The sequence below is a fragment of the Salmo salar genome, chromosome 02 (genome assembly GCF_965601325.2).
Source record: "Salmo salar chromosome 02, fSalSal1, whole genome shotgun sequence".
NCBI classification, from domain to species: Eukaryota; Metazoa; Chordata; class Actinopteri; order Salmoniformes; family Salmonidae; genus Salmo; species Salmo salar.
The window spans coordinates 73,008,683-73,033,583 of NC_138292.1; the positions used below are offsets into that span (position 1 = coordinate 73,008,683).

The window sequence follows — 24,901 nt, forward strand, 5'->3', positions numbered from 1 at the left end:
AGATTCACAAAGTCATTTGTTCACTGCCCCAAATCACTCTTTCAATTTGCACACATATTCAAGTATCTGCCTTTCAAAATGCAATATTCACTTTACTTTTGATATGATTTTCTTGTAATTTGTTAACAATACATTTGTCTATCACTTAATCAAACGGCTCAAAACAGATAACTGCTGAACCAAAATGGAGTAGTGCTTACCTATATAGTTTCATAACTGTAATAACTGTATATTACAATATATTTATACCTAAGTTGTATAACAATATATTTATACCTGAGTTGTATAACAAAATATTCATACCTGATTTGTATATAACAATATATTTATACCTGATTTTGTATATTACAATATATTTATACCTGGGTTGTATGTAACAATATATTTATACCTGAGTTGTATATAACAATATATTCTACTCGTTATCCAAATTTCATTGATACACTGTAAACTGATGAATTTCAAGCAGAGAGACAGGCGATACTGTATCAGTTGACAAGTCACACAGAAAAAGTGTTCCTGAACAGTGTTGCATGGGGCAGAAATAGCTACACCAGGCTACACCAGGACGTTTCAACTGTAGCCTACTGCATTACAATACCTACTGTTACGGCTGTCGTAGAGAGGGGACCAAAGCGCAGCGTGGTAAGTGTTCATTATGGTTTATTAAACAACGAAACACTAGAACAAAAGAAACAAAACGAAAAGCCAAACAGTTCCGTCAGGTAACGAAATACAAAACAGAAAATAACTACCCACAAAACACAGGTGGGAAAAGGCTGCCTAAGTATGATTCCTAATCAGAGACAACGATAGACAGCTGCCTCTGATTAGGAGCCATACCCAACACAAAGAAATACAAAACATAGAATGCCCACCCCACACCCTGACCTAACAAAATAGAGAAATAAACCGTCTCTCTCAGGTCAGGGCGTGATACCTACACAATACCCCATATATCTGATCATTTGTTCTACACATGTACTATATAAGGATAATGAAACTGTAAGACTGACATATGTACTGTATATGTCACGACCGTCATATGAATAATTGGACCAAGGCACAGCGTGAGTAGAGTTCCACATTTTAATGAAGCTTCCAAAATAACAAAGATATAACGATCGGGAAATACGTAGCGCACATAGGCACTCATACAAAACAAAACAATATCCCACATCGCAGGTGGGAAAAAGGACACACTAAGTATGATCCCCAATTAGAGGTAACAATTATGAGCTGACTCTAATTGGGAACCATACACACACACCAACATAGAAATATAATACCGAGAAACCCCCCTAATCACACCCTGTGTCACAGTTGTCGTAGTGATGAGACCAAAACGCAGCAGGTATGTGTATGCTCATCTTGATGTTTAATAAATTCAAAATGAACACCAAAATAACAAAAGAACGAACGATCAACAAAACAGTCTGGCAAGGCACAAGGCTAAACACAGAACAATCTCCCACAAATGACAAACACAAACACACCCTAATATATGGGACTCTCAATCAAAGGCAAATAGACAACACCTGCCTTCAACTGAGAGTCCCAACCCCAATTAACCAAACATAGAAACAGACTCACTAGACTAAACATAGATAACATGAATATCAAACAGTGCCCAAACACCCCGGAATACTTAAATCAAATGCCCCTTCAACAAACACACCACCCCGAACCACATAAAACGAATACCCTCTGCCACGTTCTGACCAAACTACAATGACAATTAACCCTTATACTGGCCAGGACGTGACACCCTGACCTAAAACACCATAGAGAACCCCGAGGGCTCTCTATGGCCAGGGCGTGACAGTATAAGGACAATGAAACTGTAAGACTGACATATGTACTGTATAAGGATAATGAAACTGTAAGACTGACATATGTACTGTATAAATCAAATCAAATTTTATTGGTCACATACACATGGTTAGCAGATGTTAATGCGAGTGTAATGAAATGCTTGTGCTTCTAGTTCCGACAGTGCAGTAATATCTAACAAGTAATCCAACAATTCCCCAACAACTACCAAATACACACAACTCTAAAGGGGTGAATGAGAATATGTACATATAAATACATATAAATACATAACTTCCGGGTTTGGAGCGGGTAGTCGCACTTCGCTTCACTCCACAGGTAATATTACATTTCATTACATTACAAAGGTTTGATTTGTTTGATCTGAGCAATTTTTTTCTTAGCTAGCTACATAGCCGTCTTTGTATCAAAGATAATTGTGTAGTCAACACTGCTAGCTAGCCAACTAGCCAACTTCTACCGACTAGCAGCACTGTAGAAACTATTACATTACAACGACTTGATTAGTGTAGGGCTAGCTAGCTACATAGCTGTCTTTGCTGTCTTTGTATCTAAGATAATTGTGTAGTTTAGAGTAATTATCGAGGTTAGCTAGCCAGCCGCGACGCGACGCCGTTGTCTGGACTCCAGACTTAGACAACACACCAAATCATCATCTAACCCACTGCTAGCTAGCCAAACTTTACTGACTAGCAGCACTGTAGAAACTATTACATTACAACAGAACGACTTGATTAGTGTAGTGCTAGCTAGCTACATAGCTGTCTTTGTATCTAAGATAATTGTGTAGTTTAGAGTAATTATCGAGGTTAGCTAGCCAGCCGCGCCGCGACGCGACACCGTTGTCCAGACTCCAGACTTAGTCAACACACCTAGTCATCATCAAACCCACTGCTAGCTAGCCAACCTTTACTGACTAGCAGCACTGTAGAAACGAATACATTACAACGGAACGATTTGACTAGTGCAGTGTTAGTTGACTTTGTCATAGTTTGATAATTGTGTAGTTTGGAGTAATTATCGAGGTTAGCTAGCCAGCTATTTTCGTCCCCCGCGACGAAAATAGGTTACCTAGCCAGCTACACGTTCAAACAAAGTCAACAACGCAGCCACTGCTAGCTAGCCTACTTCACCAGCCAGCAGTACTGTATCATCTTCGTCATTTTAGTCAATAACATTTTTGCAACGTAAGCTTAACTTTCTGAACATTCGAGAAGTGTAGCCCACTTGTCATTCCAATCTCCTTTGCATTAGCGTAGCCTCTTCTGTAGCCTGTCAACTATGTGTCTGTCTATCCCTGTTCTCTCCCCTCTGCACAGGCCACACAAACGCTTCACACCGCGTGGCCGCTGCCACTCTAACCTGGTGGTCCCAGCGCGCACGACCCACGTGGAGTTCCAGGTCTCCGGCAGCCTCTGGAACTGCCGGTCTGCGGCCAACAAGGCAGAGTTCATCTCAGCCTATGCTACCCTCCAGCACCTCGACTTCTTGGCACTGACGGAAACATGGATTACCACAGATAACACTGCTACTCCTACTGCTCTCTCCTCATCTGCCCACGTGTTCTCGCATACCCCGAGAGCATCTGGCCAGCGGGTGGTGGCACTGGAATCCTCATCTCTCCCAAGTGGACATTCTCTCTTTCTCCCCTGACCCATCTGTCTATCTCCTCATTTGAATTCCATGCTGTCACAGTTACCACCCCTTTCAAGCTTAACATCCTTATCGCCCTCCAGGTTCCCTTGGAGAGTTCATCAATGAGCTTGACGTCTTGATAAGTTCCTTTCCTGAGGATGGCTCACCTCTCACAGTTCTGGGTGACTTTAACCTCCACACGTCTACCTTTGACTCATTCCTCTCTGCCTCCTTCTTTCCACTCCTCTCCTCTTTTGACCTCACCCTCTCACCTTCCCCCCCTACTCACAAGGCAGGCAATATGCTTGACCTCATCTTTACTAGATGCTGTTCGTCCACTAATCTCATTGCAACTCCCCTCCAAGTCTCCGACCACTACCGTGTATCCTTTTCGCTCTCGCTCTCATCCAACACTTCTCACTCTGCCCCTACTCGGATGGTATTGCGCCGTCCCAACCTGCGCTCTCTCTCTCCCGCTACTCTCTCCTCTTCCATCCTATCATCTCTTCCCTCTGCTCAAACCTTCTCCAACCTATCCCCTGATTCTGCCTCCTCAACCCTCCTCTCCTCCCTTTCTGCATCCTTTGATTCTCTATGTCCCCTATCCTCCAGGCCGGCTCGGTCCTCCCCTCCTGCTCCGTGGCTCGACAACTCATTGCGAGCTCACAGAACAGGGCTCCGGGCAGCTGAGCGGAAATGGAGGAAAACTCGCCTCCCTGCGGACCTGGCGTCCTTTCACTCCCTCCTCTCTACATTTTCCTCTTCTGTCTCTGCTGCTAAAGCCACTTTCTACCACTCTAAATTCCAAGCATCTGCCTCTAACCCTAGGAAGCTCTTTGCCACCTTCTCCTCCCTCCTGAATCCTCCTCCCCCTCCCCCCCCCCTCCTCCATCTCTGCGATGACTTCGTCAACCATTTTGAAAAGAAGGTTGACGACATCCGATCCTCGTTTGCTAAGTCAAACGACACCGCTGGTCCTGCTCACACTGCCCTACCCTGTGCTTTGACCTCTTTCTCCCCTCTCTCTCCAGATGAAATCTCGCGTCTTGTGACGGCCGGCCGCCCAACAACCTGCCCGCTTGACCCTATCCCCTCCTCTCTTCTCCAGACCATTTCCGGAGACCTTCTCCCTTACCTCACCTCGCTCATCAACTCATCCTTGACCGCTGGCTACGTCCCTTCCGTCTTCAAGAGAGCGAGAGTTGCACCCCTTCTGAAAAGACCTACACTCGATCCCTCCGAAGTCAACAACTACAGACCAGTATCCCTTCTTTCTTTTCTCTCCAAAACTCTTGAACGTGCCGTCCTTGGCCAGCTCTCCTGCTATCTCTCTCAGAATGACCTTCTTGATCCAAATCAATCAGGTTTCAAGAATGGTCATTCAACTGAGACTGCTCTTCTCTGTGTCACGGAGGCTCTCCGCACTGCTAAAGCTAACTCTCTCTCCTCTGCTCTCATCCTCCTAGACCTATCTGCTGCCTTTGATACGGTGAACCATCAGATCCTCCTCTCCACCCTCTCCGAGTTGGGCATCTCCGGCGCGGCCCACGCTTGGATTGCGTCCTACCTGACAGGTCGCTCCTACCAGGTGGCGTGGCGAGAATCTGTCTCCGCACCACGTGCTCTCACCACTGGTGTCCCCCAGGGCTCTGTTCTAGGCCCTCTCCTATTCTCGCTATACACCAAGTCACTTGGCTCTGTCATATCCTCACATGGTCTCTCCTATCATTGCTATGCAGACGACACACAATTAATCTTCTCCTTTCCCCCTTCTGATAACCAGGTGGCGAATCGCATCTCTGCATGTCTGGCAGACATATCAGTGTGGATGACGGATCACCACCTCAAGCTGAACCCCGGCAAGACGGAGCTGCTCTTCCTCCTGGGGAAGGACTGCCCGTTCCATGATCTCGCCATCACGGTTGACAACTCCATTGTGTCCTCCTCCCAGAGTGCTAAGAACCTTGGCGTGACCCTGGACAACACCCTGTCGTTCTCTACTAACATCAAGGCGGTGACCCGATCCTGTAGGTTCATGCTCTACAACATTCGCAGAGTACGACCCTGCCTCACACAGGAAGCGGCGCAGGTCCTAATCCAGGCACTTGTCATCTCCCATCTGGATTACTGCAACTCGCTGTTGGCTGGGCTCCCTGCCTGTGCCATTAAACCCTTACATCTCATCCAGAACGCCGCAGCCCGTCTGGTGTTCAACCTTCCCAAGTTCTCTCACGTCACCCCGCTCCTCCGCTCTCTCCACTGGCTTCCTGTTGAAGCTCGCATCCGCTACAAGACCATGGTGCTTGCCTACGGAGCTGTGAGGGGAACGGCACCTCCGTACCTTCAGGCTCTGATCAGGCCCTACACCCAAACAAGGGCACTGCGCCCCCCCCCCCCCCTTAAAAGATTTAGATGCACTATTGAAAAGTGGTTGTTCCACTGGATATCATAAGGTGAATCCACCAATTTGTAAGTCGCTCTGGATAAGAGCGTCTGCTAAATGACTTAAATGTAAATGTAAAATGTAAATATACTGCTCAAAAAAATAAAGGGAACACTTAAGCAACACATCCTAGATCTGAATACTTTTTTCTTTACATAGTTGAATGTGCTGACAACAAAATCACACAAAAATAATCAATGGAAATCCAATTTATCAACCCATGGAGGTCTGGATTTGGAGTCACACTCAAAATTAAAGTGGAAAACCACACTACAGGCTGATCCAACTTTGATGTAATGTCCTTAAAACAAGTCAAAATGAGGCTCAGTAGTGTGTTTGGCCTCCATGTGCCTGTATGACCTCCCTACAACACCTGGGCATGCTCCTGATGAGGTGGCGGATGGTCTCCTGAGGGATCTCCTCCCAGACCTGGACTAAAGCATCCGCTAACTCCTGGACAGTCTGTGGTGCAATGTGGCATTGGTGGATGGAGCGAGACATGATGTCCCAGATGTGCTCAATTGGATTCAGGTCTGGGGAACGGGCGGGCCAGTCCATAGCATCAATGCCTTCCTCTTGCAGGAACTGCTGACACACTCCAGCCACATGAGGTCTAGCATTGTCTTGCATTAGGAGGAACCCAGGGCCAACCGCACCAGCAATTGGTCTCACAAGGGGTCTGAGGATCTCATCTCGGTACCTAATGGCAGTCAGGCTACCTCTGGCGAGCACATGGAGGGCTGTGCGGCCCCCCAAAGAAATGCCACCCCACACCATGACTGACCCACCGCCAAACCGGTCATGCTGGAGGATGTTGCAGGCAGCAGAACGTTCTCCACGGCATCTCCAGACTCTGTCACGTCTGTCACATGCTCAGTGTGAACCTGCTTTCATCTGTGAAGAGCACAGGGCGCCAGTGGCAAATTTGCCAACCTTGGTGTTCTCTGGGAAATGCCAAACGTCCTGCATGGTGTTGGGCTGTAAGCACCACCCCCACCTGTGGACGTAGGGCCCTCATACCACCCTCATGGAGTCTGTTTCTGACCGTTTGAGCAGACACATGCACATTTGTAGCCTGCTGGAGGTCATTTTGCAGGGCTCTGGCTGTGCTTCTCCTGCTCCTCCTTGGACAAAGGCGGAGGTAGCGGTCCTGCTGCTGGGTTGTTGCCCTCCTACGGCCTCCTCCACGTCTCCTCATGTACTGGCCTGTCTCCTGGTAGCGCCTCCATGCTCTGGACACTACGCTGACAGACACAGCAAACCTTCTTGCCACAGCTCGCATTGATGTGCCATCCTGGATGAGCTGCACTACCTGAGCCACTTGTGTGGGTTGTAGACTCAGTCTCATGCTACCACTAGAGTGAAAGCACCGCCAGCATTCAAAAGTGACCAAAACATCAGCCAGGAAGCATAGGAACTGAGAAGTGGTCTGTGGTCCCCACCTGCAGAACCACTCCTTTATTGGGGGTGTCTTGCTAATTGCCTATAATTTCCACCTGTTGTCTATTCCATTTGCACAACAGCATGTGAAATTTATTGTCAATTAGTGTTGCTTCCTAAGTGGACAGTTTGATTTCACAGAAGTGTGATTGACTTGGAGTTACATTGGGTTGTTTAAGTGTTCCCTTTATTTTTTTGAGCAGTGTATATGGATGAGCGATGGCCGAGCGGCATAGGCAAGGTGCAATAGATGATATAAAATACAGTGTATACATATGATATGAGTAATGTAAGATATGTAAACATGATTAAACTGGCATTATTTAAAGTGGCATTGTTTAAAGTGACTAGTGATCCATTGTTAAAGTGGCCAGTGATTGGGTCTCAATGTAGGCAGCAGCCTCTCTGAGTTAGTGATTGCTGTTTAGCAGTCTGATGGCCTTGAGATAGAAGCCGTTTTTCAGTCTCTCGGTCCCAGCTTTGATGCACCTGTGCTGACTTCACCTTCTGGATGGTAGCGGGGTGAACAGGCAGTGGCTCAGGTGGTTGATGTCCTTGATTATCTTTTTGGCTTTCCTGTGACATCGAGTGCTGTAGGTGTCATGGAGGGCAGGTCGTTTGCCCCGGTGATGAGTTGTACACCCTCTGGAGAGCCTTGCGGTTGAGGGTGGCGCAGTTGCTGTACCAGGCTGTGTTACAGCCCGACAGGATGCTCTCGATTGTGCATCTGTAAAAGTTTGTCAGGGTGTTGGATGACAAGCCAAATTTCTTCAGCCTCCTGAGGTTGTCTGTGTGGGTGGACCATTTCAGTTTGTCTGTGATGTGTACGCCGAGGAACTTAAAACTTTCCACCTTCTCCACTGCTGTCCTTTCGATGTGGATAGGGGGGTGCTCCCTCTGCTGTTTCCTGAAGTCCATGATCATCTCGTTTGTTTTGTTGATGTTGAGTGAGAAGTTGTTTTCCTGACACTACACTCCGAGTGCCCTCACCCCCTCCCTGTAGGCTGTCTCGTTGTTGTTGGTAATCAAGCCCACGATGGTTGTGTCATCTGCAAACTTGATGATTGAGTTGGAGGCGTGCATAGCCACGCAGTCATGGGTGAACAGGGAGTACAGGAGAGGGCTGGGCACACACCCTTGTGGAGCCCCAGGGTTGACGGTCAGCGAAGTGGAGATGTTGTTTCCTACCATCACCACCTGGGGGCGGCCCGTCAGAAAGTCCAGGACCCAATTGCACAGGGGTTGAGACCCAGGGCCTCCAGCTTGATGATGAGCTTGGAGGGTACTATGGTGTTGAATGCTGAGCTGTAGTCAATGAACAGCATTCTTTCATAGGTATTCCCCTTGTTCAGATGGGATAGGGCAGTGTGCAGTGTGATGGAAATTGCATTGTCTGTGGACCTGTTGGGGCGGTATGCAAACTGAATTGGGTTTAGGGTGGCCGGTAGGGTCGAGGTGATATGATCCTTGACTAGTCTCTCAGCACGTCATGATGACAGAATTGAGTGCTACGTGGCAGTAGTCATTTTGTTCAGTTATCTTTGCCTTCTTGGGTACAGGAACAATGGTGGCCATCTTGATGCATGTGGGGACAGCAGACTGGGACAGGGAGCAATTGAATATGTCCGTAAACACACCAGCCAGCTGGTCTGTGCATGCTCTGAGGACGTGGCTAAGGATGCCGTCTGGGCCAGCAGCCTTGCGAGGGTTAACACGTTTAAATGTTTTACTCACGTCGGCCACGGAGAAGGAAAGGGGGGGCACTGTCCTTGATAGCGGGCCTCAACGGTGGCACTGTATATCCTCAAAGCGGGCAAAGAAGGTGTTTAGTTTGTCTGGAAGTGTGACGTCGGTGTCCGTGACGTGGCTGGTTTTCTTTTTGTAGTCCATGATTTCCTGTAGACCCTGCCACATACGTCTTATGTCTGAGCCGTTGAATTGCAACTCAACTTTGTCCCTGTACCGGCATTTCGCTTGTTTGATTGCCTTGCGGAGGGAATAACTACAGTGTTTATATTCAGCCATATTCACAGACCTCTTCCTATGGTTAAAGGCGGTGGTTCGCGCTTTCAGTTTTGCACGAATGCCGCCATCCATCCACGGTTTCTGGTTAGGGTAAATTTTAATCGTCACAGTGGGTACAACATCTCCAATGCACTTCCTTATAAACTCACTCACAAAGTCAGCATATAGATCAACGTTGTTCTCTGAGGCTGACCGGAACATATCCCAGTCCGCATGATCAAACAATCTTGAAGCATGGATTCCGATTGGTCAGACCAGTGTTGAATGGTTCTAGTCACTGGTACATCCTGTTTGAGTTTCTACCTATAAGACGGTAGGATCAAGATGGCGTCGTGGTCGGATTTGCCGAAGGGATGGCGGGGTAGGGCTTTGTATGCATCGCGGAAGTTAGAGTAGCAGTGGTCGAGTGTATTACCCCCGCGAGTACTGCAATCAATATGCTGGAAGAATTTAGGTAGCCTTGTTGTCAAATTTGCTTTGTTAAAATCCCCAGCTACAATAAATGCAGCATCAGGATATATGGTTTCCAGTTTCCAGTCCAGTGAAGTTCCTTGAGGGCCATCGTGGTGTCTGCTTGAGGGGGAATGTACACAGCTGTGACGATAACTGACGAGAATTCTCTTGGGAGGTAATATGGCCGGCATTTGATTGTAAGGAATTCTAGGTCGGGTGAGCAGAAGGACTTGAGTTGCTGTATGTTGTTATGATTACATCATGAGTTGTTAATCATGAAGCATACACCCCCGCCCTTCCTCTTCCCAGAGAGGAGTTTTTCTGTCGGCACGATGCATGAAGAAGCCCGGTGGCTGAACAGATTCCGACAACATATCCCAAGAGAGCCATGTTTCCGTGAAACAGAGAATGTTACAATCTCTGGTGTCTTTCTGGAAGGCAACCCTTGCTTGAATTTCGTCAGTTCATTATCGTAAGGATGATGAAACTGTAAGACTGACATACGTCTCAACATGCTCACAATTGGATACAACAAAATAGGGTTTTCAAAAATAATTGCGCATGTCAAGTTATGGCCCAATACTGTACGGAAAATGATATTTACCATATACTCTTCTATCTATTCAGCACTTCAAAAAGGACAGTTTGTATGTATCTTGTATTTTTTGCTATTGGATTAAACTGTAGTTAAAATGACTAACTGGTGAGCCTGTCGTTATCTGATTGATTGGTAACTAAACAAAGTGTTGTCATGGTATGACTCGGGTGAAAGATGTGTTCAGCACAAATTAATGTTAAAACAAAGGTTCTGAACATAAGACAGGGGACATTACAAGTGTTCTGAGTTTTGTTGTAAGAGTTTTGAAAATATAACACTTCAATCTGAAAAATGGGCTGAAGTGTTTGAAAAAAAAATGTTATAATAGTTTGTTGGATAAAATTACATTGAAGGATTATTTTGTGAGGAACCCGTCGGTCTAAAGTTGGGTTTTATTTCATCACGTCGGTTATATTGTGATCTCAAGGGTCTGAAAAGAGAAAGAACAGTTATGATAAAAGGTTGTATTTTCCCAAAATATATATCATAAAAAAGTGATATACTCTATGGACATTTGTCAGTGCAACATTAAAATCTCCTTTTTACACATTGGATTATTCTGGAGTCTAGATTCAAAATCATGCAGCTAATATCAGTGGTATATTGGCTGTACTATTGCTGCGTTCAAAACAACTGGGAACCCTGAAAAATACAAGGTCAAATCATGACATCAGTGATCTTCAGGTCAGAAAGTTGGAGCTCAAGAAAGAGGCCAGAGTTCCCAAGATGGAATTTCGTGTTGGATGACCTTTCAAAAAGATCACTGCACCTGTACATAGCCCATCTATAATTTAGCCCAAACAACTACCTCTTCCCCTACTTTATTTATTTATTTATTTAGTTCCTTTGCACCCCATTATTTCTATTTCTACTTTGCACTTTCTTCCACTACAAATCTACCATTCCAGTGTTTTACTTGCTATATTGTATTTACTTTGCCACCATGGCCTTTTTTGCCTTTACCTCCCTTATCTCACCTCATTTGCTCACATTGTATATAGACTTATTTTTCTACTGTATTATTGACTGTATGTTTGTTTTACTTGTTCTCAACTTGCCTATCTGGTTAAATAAAGGTGAAATAAAATAAAATAAATAAATAAAAGACTTTTCCCAGTCGGAGCTCGTTTTCTTCCGAGTTCCCAGTTGTTTTGAATGCAATGAAGTTGGAAGTTGGAGATTCCCGAGTTCTGAATTCCGAGCTCTTAGTTGTTTTAAATGCGTCATCAACTCTACCTGATTCTCAACATCACTGTCAACACAGGAAGTGTCCACTTGCTTGACCCCTGACCTGGTAGTGATGTCAGACAGAGAAAGTGGATCTGGAATGATGCAGAAATGTTCGCTGAATCGTCTTTCACTGAAGGGGGAGACATTAAAGAGACAGAGAGCGAGAGAGAGAGAGAGAGAGAGAGACAGACAGGCAGACAGACAGACAGACAGAAAGACAGAGACAGACAGAAAAAGAGAGAGAGAGAGAGAGAGAGAGAGAGAGAAAGACAGAAAGACGGAGACAGACAGACAGATAAAGAGAGAGAAAGAGGGAGATGTTTGTAAGGGCAATGACACTAATCTGAGACAGTACAAGGAGGTTTTGGAAGGGATCATAGTTGGGTTGAATTAAACTGGATAGTTTCAAAACACTGTAGGCCTACAATATACGTAAAGAAATACAGGACTCACTTTGCCGCTCTCGCTCTCTCCTCGCTGCTTGCAACAATGTCTGAGAGAGAGGGGGAGGAAGAGAGAGAGAGAGAGAACGAAAGACTGAGAGTGACACATTTAAGAACAGTGACCATATTCTGAACACACACACACACCTCGTTGGCGGTTGAGCATCCTCATCACACAGGCCACACCCCCTGCCAGGGTCAGCATGAGGAAACAGCAGAACACTATGGCCATGACCTCTATGGTTGTCGTGGCAACTTCTGTATGGACAGAGATGAGAGGGGAGAGAGAGGTCACCACAACCAATTCACCTGTAAAGTTTCAACCTAACTCACCTGTCAACTCGCCAACATGCATAAAGTTAATACAGTTAAAAAATATATATCATTTAGGGTGCTTCCAAAATGGAACCCTATTCCCCATTTGGTGCACTACTTTTGACTATGGCCTATGGGTGACTAATTCTTCCTCATTTGGGACACATCCTAACTCACCTGTGACCCGCACAAGGACAGGTTGGCTTTCCACCCAGGCGGACGTTACGTCATAACTGTCCCTTGCCCTGCACCGATAATACCCAGAGTCCTCTAGGGTGATCTCGGTGAGGAATAGGGTGCGCCCTCCATCCGCCAGGGCGTGAGAGGGGTGAGAGGAGTCTCCCTCGGAGGGGTGAAGGAGGGGGGAGCCGTTGAGGGACCAGGAGAAGAAAGGGAATGTCCCGAGGCTCAGGAGGCATTGGAGACGAGCAGCGACCATCTTGGAATCAACCCTGTAAAGGTACTCCACATCCACCTTTGGTGAGCCTCCTACTGGGACTGGAGGGAGGGAGGAAGGAAGGAGAAGGAGGAAGTGATGGGAAGGAGGAAGTGATGGGAAGGGGAGGGAGGGATGGGAAGGAGAGGGAGGGAGGGAGGGATAGGAAGGAGGAAGGGATGGGAAGGGGGGGAGGGAGTGCGGAAGGAATGAGAAGGAGGAAGGGATGGGAAGGGGGAGAGCGAGGGAGCGATGGCCACAGTCGACACTCATACAGCTATCATGACATATACGCAGTCAACACTCATACAGCTATCATGACATACGCAGTCAACACTCATACAGCTATCATGACATAAAAACAGTCAACATTCATACAGCTATCATGACATAAACACAGTCAATACTCATCAAGCTATCATGACAAACACATGCAGGAAACACATGGAATACTACAATACACACACACACACACATAGGTTTAGCCCGTACCCACTACCAGAGTCAGGGGTCTGCTGGTCAGTCTCTGGGCATCACTCTCCACTGTACACCGCACCGCGCCCATGTCACGCCCGGGAACCATGGCAACGGGGAACCAGGCAACCAGCGACTCCGTTGCCACGTCGGAACCCACCTCCTTGTCGTCAAGGAAGAGATAGAAGGTCACTGGAGGGGTTCCCCTTGACGACCTGCAGGTCACATTGCCGCGGTAACTCGAACCCTCTTTGGAGATGGTGAAGGATATTTGGGGTACGGAGAGGTAGGCTGAAGGAGAGAGAGAGATAAAGAGAGAGATCGAGAGAGAGAGAGATAGTAGGGCAGAGAGAAAGGAAGAGAGAGACAGAGGGGGCAGAAATAGGGTGAGAGAAAGGAGGGTGAGAAAGGGAAAGGAAGAGAGAGAGATAAAGAGAGAGATCGAGAGAGAGAGGCAGAGAGATAGTAGGGCAGAGAGAAAGGAAGAGAGAGACAGAGGGGGACAGAAATAGGGGGGAGAGAAAGGAGGGCGAGAAAGGGAAAGGAAGAGAGAGATAAAAGAGAGCAAAACGTTTGACACGGTCAACATTTTATATGTTCTCTGTGTAAATAGTCTCTGTGATCGCCATTCCCCAGGTCCAGTATGGTTGTGGTTGTGACTTAACCTTCGACTTTTAAACTCTGCAGTTGTACCTTTGACCCTGACCGTGATCTCTCTGCTGCTGGAGAACCTGCTGTTGGTCTGCATCCTGGTCCCGGCAATGCACGAATAATTCCCAGCATGCTTTGTTGTGACCCTCTCCACCACCAGCGTGTTCCCCACCGGCCAGAGCAGAAGCGGGGTCAAAGGTGAGGTTGGAGATGATGTCACTTCCTGTCTGTTGTAGAACCAGGTGTAGGATAGGTGGGAGCCCTTGGTGACATCACAGGTGAGAGTGAGCCGCAACCCTTCGTAGAGAATTGGAGGATCGGGGTCAGAGGTCACCATAGTGCCTGAGACAGGGACTGAGGTGGGGTGGAGGAGAGGGGGATGGAGGAGAGGGGATGGAGGACAGGAGGATGGAGGAAGGGGATGGGTGAAAGCATTTAGCTGTGAAATGATCGATTCCACTGAAACAGCTCTACCACTTACTTGTAAGCACACACACGTCTAGTTAACACACACACAGTCCATCCCCCTCTTTACACACACACACACACAAACACACACACACACACACACACCCTTCTACTCACTCACTACTTGCAGGCGGACTGTTCCACTGAGGCCCATGTTTCCACCTGCTGTCACCCTGCAGTGGTACGATCCTTCTGACGTCACAGAGATCTTCAGGAAGAACGTAGCCGATTGGTCGTCTTGGAGGTCGTTGCTCGTGGCGACCAGGTGGTTGCCGTCCTTCAGGAGCTCGTATGTGTTTGGTGGAGGAGACCCAGGTGACCTACATTGGAACACTACCTTGGAGTTTAGGTAGGCCTTCTCTGGACCAATCAGAATAGGGCTAGGGAGAGGTGAACCACCTGCAGAGAGGGAGTAGGTTGAAGTAGCCTCAAGATGCTGATCTTGGGTCAGTTTTGCATTTCCTTAATGGTTGGGGAATGGTTGGGGAAGCAGATCCTAGATCTGTACCTAGAGGAAACTTCAGCCCAGATCTAAGAAGTGGGCCACAGAGCTCAGAAACATGGTTTTAGATTTGTTTAGGTTCTTTAGAACGGTGCTGTCAAGCAGTTGGAGAGCTTAGTATGGATGTGAAACTCATTTGGAGGAATATAATAGACTGAAAAGAGTCATATGTGAGATATAACTTTTAATTGAATGTAATTGGAAAACAGAAAAACGGAACAATTTGAAAACATACCCATTATGGACACTAGACAGGCCACAACTGGAAGAGAACAAACCAACAGAAATACTTTAGTACAGGACACTTGTCAACTGTACTATGTTAGGCTGGGTCCTAGTCTCCTTATGGCATTGCCATGTTTGGCTTGACAATAACAGCAATGGAGTCGTTAAGAGCCACAAGCAGATCTGGGGCCAGGGTATAACTTTGTTTAAAAAATGAATACAAAATTGTTTCACTGACTCACCTAAAACAGGCAATAAACATAATTCTTGTTTCTTCTTCATTCCCAGGTTCGGTCTTCATCCGAAGCATGAAGTCTGTATACGTGTCATGGGGTGTGTGTGTGTGTGTGTGTGTGTGTATGAGTGTTTCAGGGTGTTGCACGGTTCACCACATGCTAGAGAGAGATAACGTGAGTATGTGCGTCTCTCATCAAAAAGTTCCAACTACACTGTCTAGACAACACACTATGACTACTAACCTACTACAACTACAACTACAACTATACTGTCTATCTAGACAACACACTGACTACTAACCTACTACAACTACACTGTCTATCTAGACAACACACTATGACTACTAACCTACTACAACTACAACTATACTGTCTATCTAGACAACACACTGACTACTAACCTACTACAACTACAACTATACTGTCTATCTAGACAACACACTATGACTACTAACCTATACTGTCTATCTAGACAACACACTATGACGACTAACCTACTACAACTATACTGTCCATCTAGACAACACACTATGACTAGTAACCTACTACAACTACAACTATACTGTCCATCTAGACAACACATTGTTACTAACCTACTACAACTACAACTATACTGTCTATCTAGACAACACACTATGACTACTAACCTACTACAACTATAGTGTCCATCTAGACAACACATTGTTACTAACCTACTACAACTACAACTATACGTCCATCTAGACAACACATTGTGACTACTAACCTACGACAACTACAACTACACATGTCTATCTAGACAACACACTATGACTACTAACCTACTACAACTACACTGTCCATCTAAACAACACTATGACTACTATCCTACTACAACTATAATGTCCATCTAGACAACAGACTATGACTACTAACCTACTACAACTACAACTATACTGTCTATCTAGACAACACATTGTGACTACTAACCTACTACAACTATACTGTCCATCTAGACAACACACTATGACTACTAACCTACTACAACTACAACTATACTGTCCATCTAGACAACACACTATGACTACTAACCTACTACAACTACAACTACACTGTCCATCTAGACAACACACTATGACTACTAACCTACTACAACTACAACTATACTGTCCATCTTGACAACACACTATGACTACTAACCTACTAACCTACTACAACTATACTGTCCATCTAGACAACACACTGTGACTACTAACCTACTACAACTATAGTGTCTATCTAGACAACACACTATATATACTAACCTACTACAACTATACTGTCCATCTAGACAACACTGTGACTACTAACCTACTACAACTATACTGTCCATCTAAACAACACTATGACTACTAACCTACTACAACTATACTGTCTATCTAGACAACACACTGTGACTACTGACCTGCTACAATTATACTGTACATCTTGACAACACACTATGACTACTAACCTACTACAACTATACTGTCCATCTAGACAACACACTATGACTACTAACCTACTATACTGTCCATCTAGACAACACACTGTAACTACTAACCTACTACAACTATACTGTCTATCTAGACAACACACTATGACTACTAACCTACTACAACTACAACTATGCTGTCTATCTAGACAACACACTATGACTACTAACCTACTACAACTATACTGTCCATCTAGACAACACTATGACTACTAACTTACTACAACTACACTGTCATCTAGACAACACACTATGACTACTAACCTGCTACAACTATACTGTCCATCCAGAGAACACACTATGACTACTAACCTACTACAACTACAACTATACTGTCCATCTCAACAACACTATGAAGACTAACCTACTACAACTATACTGTCTATCTAGACAACACATTGTGACTACTAACCTACTACAACTATAGCGTCCATCTAGACAACACACTGTGACTACGAACCTACTAACCTACTACAACTACAACTATACTGTCCATCTAGACAACACACTGTGACTACTAACCTACTACAATTATACTGTCCATCTAGACAACACACTATGACCACTAACCTACTACAACTATACTGTCCATCTAGACAACACACTATGACCACTAACCTACTACAACTATACTGTCCATCTAGACAACACACTATGACTACTAACCTACTACAACTATACTGTCCATCTAGACAACACACTATGACTACTAACCTACTACAACTACAACTATACTGTCTATCTAGACAACACACTATGACCACTAACCTACTACAACTACAACTATACTGTCCATCTAGACAACACACTATGACTACACACTACACTGTCCATCTAAACAACACTATGACTACTAACCTACTACAACTATACTGTCCATCTAGACAACACACTATGAATACTAACCTACTACAACTATACTGTCTATCTAGACAACACACTATATATACTAACCTACTACAACTATACTGTCCATCTAGACAACACACTATGACGACTAACCTACTACAACTACAACTATACTGTCTATCTAGACAACACACTGAATACTAACCTACTACAACTATACTGTCCATCTAGACAACACACTGAATACTAACCTACTACAACTATACTGTCCATCTAGACAACACACTGAATACTAACCTACTACAACTATACTGTCTATCTAGACAACACACTATGACTACTAACCTACTACAACTACACTGTCCATCTAGACACACTATGACTACTAACCTACTACAACTACAACTATGCTGTCTATCTAGACAACACACTGTGACTACTAACCTTCTACAACTATACTGTCCATCTAGACAACACACTGTGACTACTAACCTACTACAACTATACTGTCCATCTAAACAACACTATGAAGACTAACCTACTACAACTATACTGTCCATCCAGACAACACACTATGACTACTAACCTACTACAACTACAACTATACTGTCCATCTAAACAACACTATGAAGACTAACCTACTACAACTATACTGTCTATCTAGACAACACACTGTGACTACGAACCTACTAACCTACTACAACTACACTGTCTATCTAGACAACACATTGTGACTACTAACCTACTACAACTACACTGTCCATCTAGACAACACACTATGACTACTAACCTACTACAACTACAACTATACTGTCCATCTAGACAACACACATTGACTACTAACCTACTACAACTACACTGTCCATCTAGACAACACACAATGAATACTAACCTACTACAACTATACTGTCCATCTAGACAACACACTGTTTGTAACAGTATTTTTATTGTTGTTTCACAATTTTCACCCATATTAAGAGATACAACAAGACAAAGCAAAAAACAGTACTCACACATACATATACACACATACATACATACACACACACATATTATATATATATATATATATATATACATACACACACACACACATACATATATATATACACATACATACACACACACATACATATATATACACATACATACGCATATATATATACACACACACACACACGTACATACACCATTTTCCTCTCCCCGCTCGGCACTTCCCTCACCCCATCCTCATCATTGCGTCTCTCAATACATACATTTTAAACAAACATACAAACAGAAATTAAAACCAAAAAAAGCTCAGTTTAAACCAAGAAGTTGGGTTCCCCACATGGAACGTACAGTGTAATTCTGAAATACATAGATCACCATTCTAAGAGAATCCTTGCAGCATATTAGCTGATACTTCAGGTTCTGGGTAATTTAGGTAAGGTTCCCATACTTTGTAGAACTGATCTGTCTTAGAATGCAATGTACATGTCAAATATTCCAGTGGCACCCATTCAAATAGTATCTTATGCCAATCTTTAATAGAAGGAACTTTATCACTAATCCACTGTAAAATGATGTTTTTCCTCGCTGCGAAGGTAAGGATGTTGTAAAGCCTCCTCTTACCTACTAAAGTAACATGCCTACTAGGGAGACCTAACAGTAGAGAGACTGGGTCCAATTCTAGATCAACCCCTAGGATCTTTTACATTTCTTGCAGAACACCAGACCAGTATCTTTGTATTTTGGTACATGACCATAAACAATGTGTTAGGGTGCCTGTATCAGTTTTACATTTAAGACATTGAGGAGAAGAGGAAGAGGGGCTAAAAGCATGTCTGCGATTTGGGGATATATGCAATCTGTGTATTATTCTTAATTGAATTTGTAACGGCTGTCTTCATAAATGGACCAAGGCGCAGCAGGTATGTGAATACTCATCTTTAATTAAAATTAAGGAGTAAAGCATCCACTTAATAACACAAAAAGAGGTAACAGTGACAGTTCTGCAGGCTATAAACGCAGTGCAAAAACAACCACCCACAAACCCCAGTGACAAACATACTCCTACATATATGACTCCCAATCAGGAACAACGATCCCCAGCTGTTCCTGATCAGGAGTCACAAGACACACAGAACATTCAAACACACACACAAGACTGCCACGTCCTGACCCCCAAACTACTACAACAGCTCCATCTGCTGGTCAGGACGTGACAGTACCCCCCCCCCCCCCAAGGTGCAGACCCCGGAATGCACCTAACAACAAAAAACCCACCAACAAACAAAATCCCCAACAAAACCCATAAACACTAACCCTTAAACAATAAGGGAGGGAAGGGAAGGTGGCTGCCGTCACCGACGGCACTGTGCTACACCCTCCCTCCCCAACCCACCTATCCTGGACGTGGCTCAGGTGCAGGCCGTGGACCTCGCTCCACCTTCGGCGTCGCCCACTTTGATGGCGCCGATAGCTGCGCCGGGCAGACGGACCACTTGGGCTGGACCGGGGGACAGGAGGGCCACTCGGGCTGGGCCGGAGGGCAGGAGGGCCACTCGGGCTGGGCCGGAGGGCAGGAGGGCCACTCGGGCTGGACCGGAGGGCAGGAGGGCCACTCGGGCTGGACCGGAGGGCCACTCGGGCTGGACCGGAGGGCAGGAGGGCCACTCGGGCTGGACCGGAGGGCAGGAGGGCCACTCGGGCTGGCCCGGAGGGCAGGAGGGCCACTCGGGCTGGACCGGAGGGCAGGAGGGCCACTCGGGCTGGACCGGAGGGCAGGAGGGCCACTCTTGGCAGTTCAGGGCAGCTCTGGTGACTCTTGGCAGTTCAGGGAAGCTCTGGTGACTGGCGGGCAGCTCTGGTGACTGTTGACTGGCGGGCAGCTCTGGTGACTGTTGACTGGCGGGCAGCTCTGGTGACTGTTGACTGGCGGGCAGCTCTGGTGACTGTTGACGCTGGGCTGACACACTAGACTCCTGATGCGTGGGGCTGGTATTGGACGTGCCAGAGCGGAGACACGCACCTCCATGCTAGTGCGTCTAGCGGGAAACACCGGACCGACAGGGCGCGCTGGCGGTCTTGATTGCAGGGTTGGCATCACCCCTTCCGGCTCGATGCTCACCTTGCCCTGGCACCTGCGGGGCGCTGGTACTGGGCGAACTGGGCTGTGCATCCGTATAGGCGAGATGGTGCGTACCTCAGCGTAACATGGCGCCCTCCACCTCATACGCACCTCCCTGTAGTCACGGGTAGCTGGCTTACGGCTCTTCCCTGGCCTGGCCAAGCTATCCGTGTGCCCCCCCAATTTTTTTTATTGGGGGTGCCTCTCCGGCTTCCTCGCCAGCCGTGTTCCAGCATAACATTCATGTTGGTTCCTCTGTCCAGCTGCCTCCTCTCTCCTGAGTGCCTCCACCTGTTCCCATGGGAGGCGATCCCTTCCGGCCAGGATCTCTTCCCAGGTGTAGGCTCCCTTGCCGTCCAGGACGTCCTCCCATGTCCATTCCTCCCTTTTTCTCTCCTGTGGCTTCCTCCTCTTCTGCTGCTTGGTCCTTTGGTGGGTGGTTCTGTAACGGCTGTCTTCATAAATGGACCAAGGCGCAGCAGGTATGTGAATACTCATCTTTAATTAAAATTAAGGAGTAAAGCATCCACTTAATAACACAAAAAGCGGTGACAACAGTGACAGTTCTGCAGGCTATAAACGCAGTGCAAAAACAACCACCCACAAACCCCAGTGACAAACAACCCTACATATATGACTCCCAATCAGGAACAACGATCCCCAGCTGTTCCTGATCAGGAGTCACAAGACACACAGAACATTCAAACACACACACAAGACTGCCACGCCCTGACCCCCAAACTACTACAACAGCTCCATCTGCTGGTCAGGACGTGACAGAATTGCTCTAGTACGATTACATATAGAGATTGTTTTTGCATATCTCCAAATGTCCACCCACATCTCTTCGTCAATAGTAACAGACAATTCTTTCTCCCACACTTGTTTCACCCTCTGTGTGTCGACAGCAGCAAAGGACCTTAAAGCATCATAAAACAGACTTACAGACATTTCCCTTTGTGGGAAGAAAAGCATTCTTTCAATGACAGACATATCAGGATTGCCAATTAAGGTGGTGCTCTTCAGAATATAATTTCTTACTTGTAGGAAGCGGAAAAAGTCCTGCTTTGGGAGTCGATATTTCTCAACCATCTGCTCAAATGACAATAAAATCTTATCAGCAAATAAGTCATTTAGTCTGCGTATGCCCTTATTAAGCCAAACGTTAAAGCCAGCATCCAGCAATCCTGGGCCAAAATCTGGGTTGTTAAGAATTGGGGGAAGAGCAGAGGTTAGTTTGGACCTTCCCAGGAAACGTTGAACTGACCTCCATACTTTGAGTGTGTTAAATGTAATGGGGTTATTACAGTGATCTTTTACAGACTTGAAACTTCTGAAAAATAAAAGATCCTGTAAGGGGTATTTTGAAAGAGAAGTCTCAATGTCTAACCAAATAGAGGAGTCATCATTTGTGATCCAGTCTGAAATATAACATAGGTGGGCACACCACTGATAGAACCTGATATTGGGCAGAGCCAAGCCGCCCATAGAACTTGGCAGCTGCAATATTGCCATCTTAAGTCTTGGTTTGCGTTTACTCCATATAAAGGAACTTAACCATCCATTTACATCCTTTATTACCTTATTGGAGAGTGATACTGGGATCATTTGGATTGGGTAAAGTAGCCTAGGTAAAATGTTCATTTTCAAGAGGGATATTCTACCCAACCATGAAATCGGAAGAGAGTTCCAGCTTATTGTATCAAACAAGGGAACAAATTGGCTTTGTACATTTGTTGGAATTTAGGAGTTACAAATATACCCAGATATGTAAAACCTGAGGGAGACCATTTAAACGGGAAGGGGGGAGAAGTATTAGGTACAGAGTGAAGGTTACCAAGTGGCATAGCCTCTGATTTAGTTAAGTTAATCTTGTAGCCTGAGAATTCGCTGAATAATTCAATAATATTAATAAGAGATGTGATTGAAGTCTCAGGACTAGAGATGAATATCAGGACATCATCAGCATACAAGCTTATTTTATGGTGAGCATCACCAATGAGCAGCCCCTGTATAGCAGGCGTTAACCTGATGGCCTCGGCCAGTGGTTCCATAACAAGTGCGAATAGGAGAGGGGACAAAGGGCAGCCCTGTCTGGTACCTCTGTGTATAGAGAAGCTATTTGACCTTAGTCCATTAGTAAGGACAGCAGCCTGAGGATCATCATATAAAACTTTCACCCATTTTATAAAGTTGTCCCCTAGACCAAATGTATTTAGAGCAAAGAATAGGTAAGACCACTCCACACGATCAAATGCTTTCTCAGCATTAAGGGAGAGCACCTAGCACTAACCTACTACAACTATACTGTCTATCTAGACAACACACTATGAATACTAACCTACTACAACTACAACTATACTGTCTATCTAGACAACACACTATGACAACTAACCTACTACAACTACACTATCTATCTAGACAACACACTATGACTACTAACCTACTACAACTACAACTATACTGTCCATCTAGACAACACACTGTGAATACTAACCTACTACAATTATACTGTCTATCAAGACAACACACTATGAATACTAACGTAAAACAATTATACTGTCCATCTAGACAACACACTATGACTACTAACCTACTACAAATATACTGTCCATCTAGACAACACTGTGACTACTAACCTACTACAACTATACTGTCTATCTAGACAACACTATGACTACTAACCTACTACAACTATACTGTCTATCTAGACAACACACTATGACTACTAACCTACTACAAATATACTGTCTATCTAGACAACACACTATATATACTAACCTACTACAACTATACTGTCCATCTAAACAACACTATGACTACTAACCTACTACAACTATACTGTCCATCTAAACAACACTATGACTACTAACCTACTACAACTATACTGTCCATCTAAACAACACTATGACTACTAACCTACTACAACTATACTGTCTATCTAGACAACACACTATGACTACTAACCTACTACAAATTATACTGTCTATCTAGACAACACACTATATATACTAACCTACTACAACTATACTGTCCATCTAGACAACACACTATGACTACTAACCTACTACAACTATACTGTCTATCTAGACAACACACTATGACTACTAACCTACTACAAATATACTGTCTATCTAGACAACACACTATATATACTAACCTACTACAACTATACTGTCCATCTAAACAACACTATGACTACTAACCTACTACAACTATACTGTCTATCTAGACAACACACTATATATACTAACCTACTACAACTATACTGTCCATCTAAACAACACTATGACTACTAACCTACTACAGCTATACTGTCCATCTAAACAACACTATGACTACTAACCTACTACAACTATACTGTCCATCTAAACAACACTATGACTACTAACCTACTACAACTATACTGTCCATCTAAACAACACTATGACTACTAACCTACTACAACTATACTGTCTATCTAGACAACACACTATGACTACTAACCTACTACAAATATACTGTCTATCTAGACAACACACTATGACTACTAACCTACTACAAGTATACTGTCCATCTAGACAACACACTATATATACTAACCTACTACAACTATACTGTCCATCTAGACAACACACTATGACTACTAACCTACTACAAATATACTGTCTATCTAGACAACACACTATATATATTAACCTACTACAACTATACTGTCCATCTAAACAACACTATGACTACTAACCTACTACAAATATACTGTCTATCTAGACAACACACTATGACTACTAACCTACTACAAATATACTGTCCATCTAAACAACACTATGTCTACTAACCTACTACAGCAATACTGTCCATCTAAACAACACTATGACTACTAACCTACTACAACTATACTGTCTATCTATACAACACACTATGACTACTAACCTACTACAAATATACTGTCTATTTAGACAACACACTATGACTACTAACCTACTACAACTATACTGTCCATCTAAACAACACTATGACTACTAACCTACTACAACTGTACTGTCTATCTAGACAACACACTATGACTACTAACCTACTACA

The 24,901-nt window shown here is 44.8% G+C and overlaps 1 protein-coding gene across 1 annotated transcript; it reads right to left on the reverse strand.

Annotated features, from left to right (window-relative positions):
- Nucleotides 1–1,075: 1,075 nt before the first annotated feature.
- Nucleotides 1,076–15,758, reverse strand: LOC106592009 (Fc receptor-like protein 5). Its single transcript, XM_014183317.3, has 10 exons — nt 15,414–15,758; nt 15,182–15,208; nt 14,562–14,843; nt 14,019–14,330; nt 13,344–13,616; nt 12,593–12,913; nt 12,248–12,358; nt 12,111–12,150; nt 11,664–11,787; nt 1,076–10,857 (listed from the first exon to the last, which is right to left on the reverse strand). The coding sequence occupies exons 1-10, from the start codon at nt 15,451–15,453 to the stop codon at nt 10,837–10,839; spliced, it is 1,551 nt and encodes a 516-aa protein (XP_014038792.3). The 5' UTR covers nt 15,454–15,758; the 3' UTR covers nt 1,076–10,836.
- Between the last annotated feature and the right edge of the window lie 9,143 nt (nt 15,759–24,901).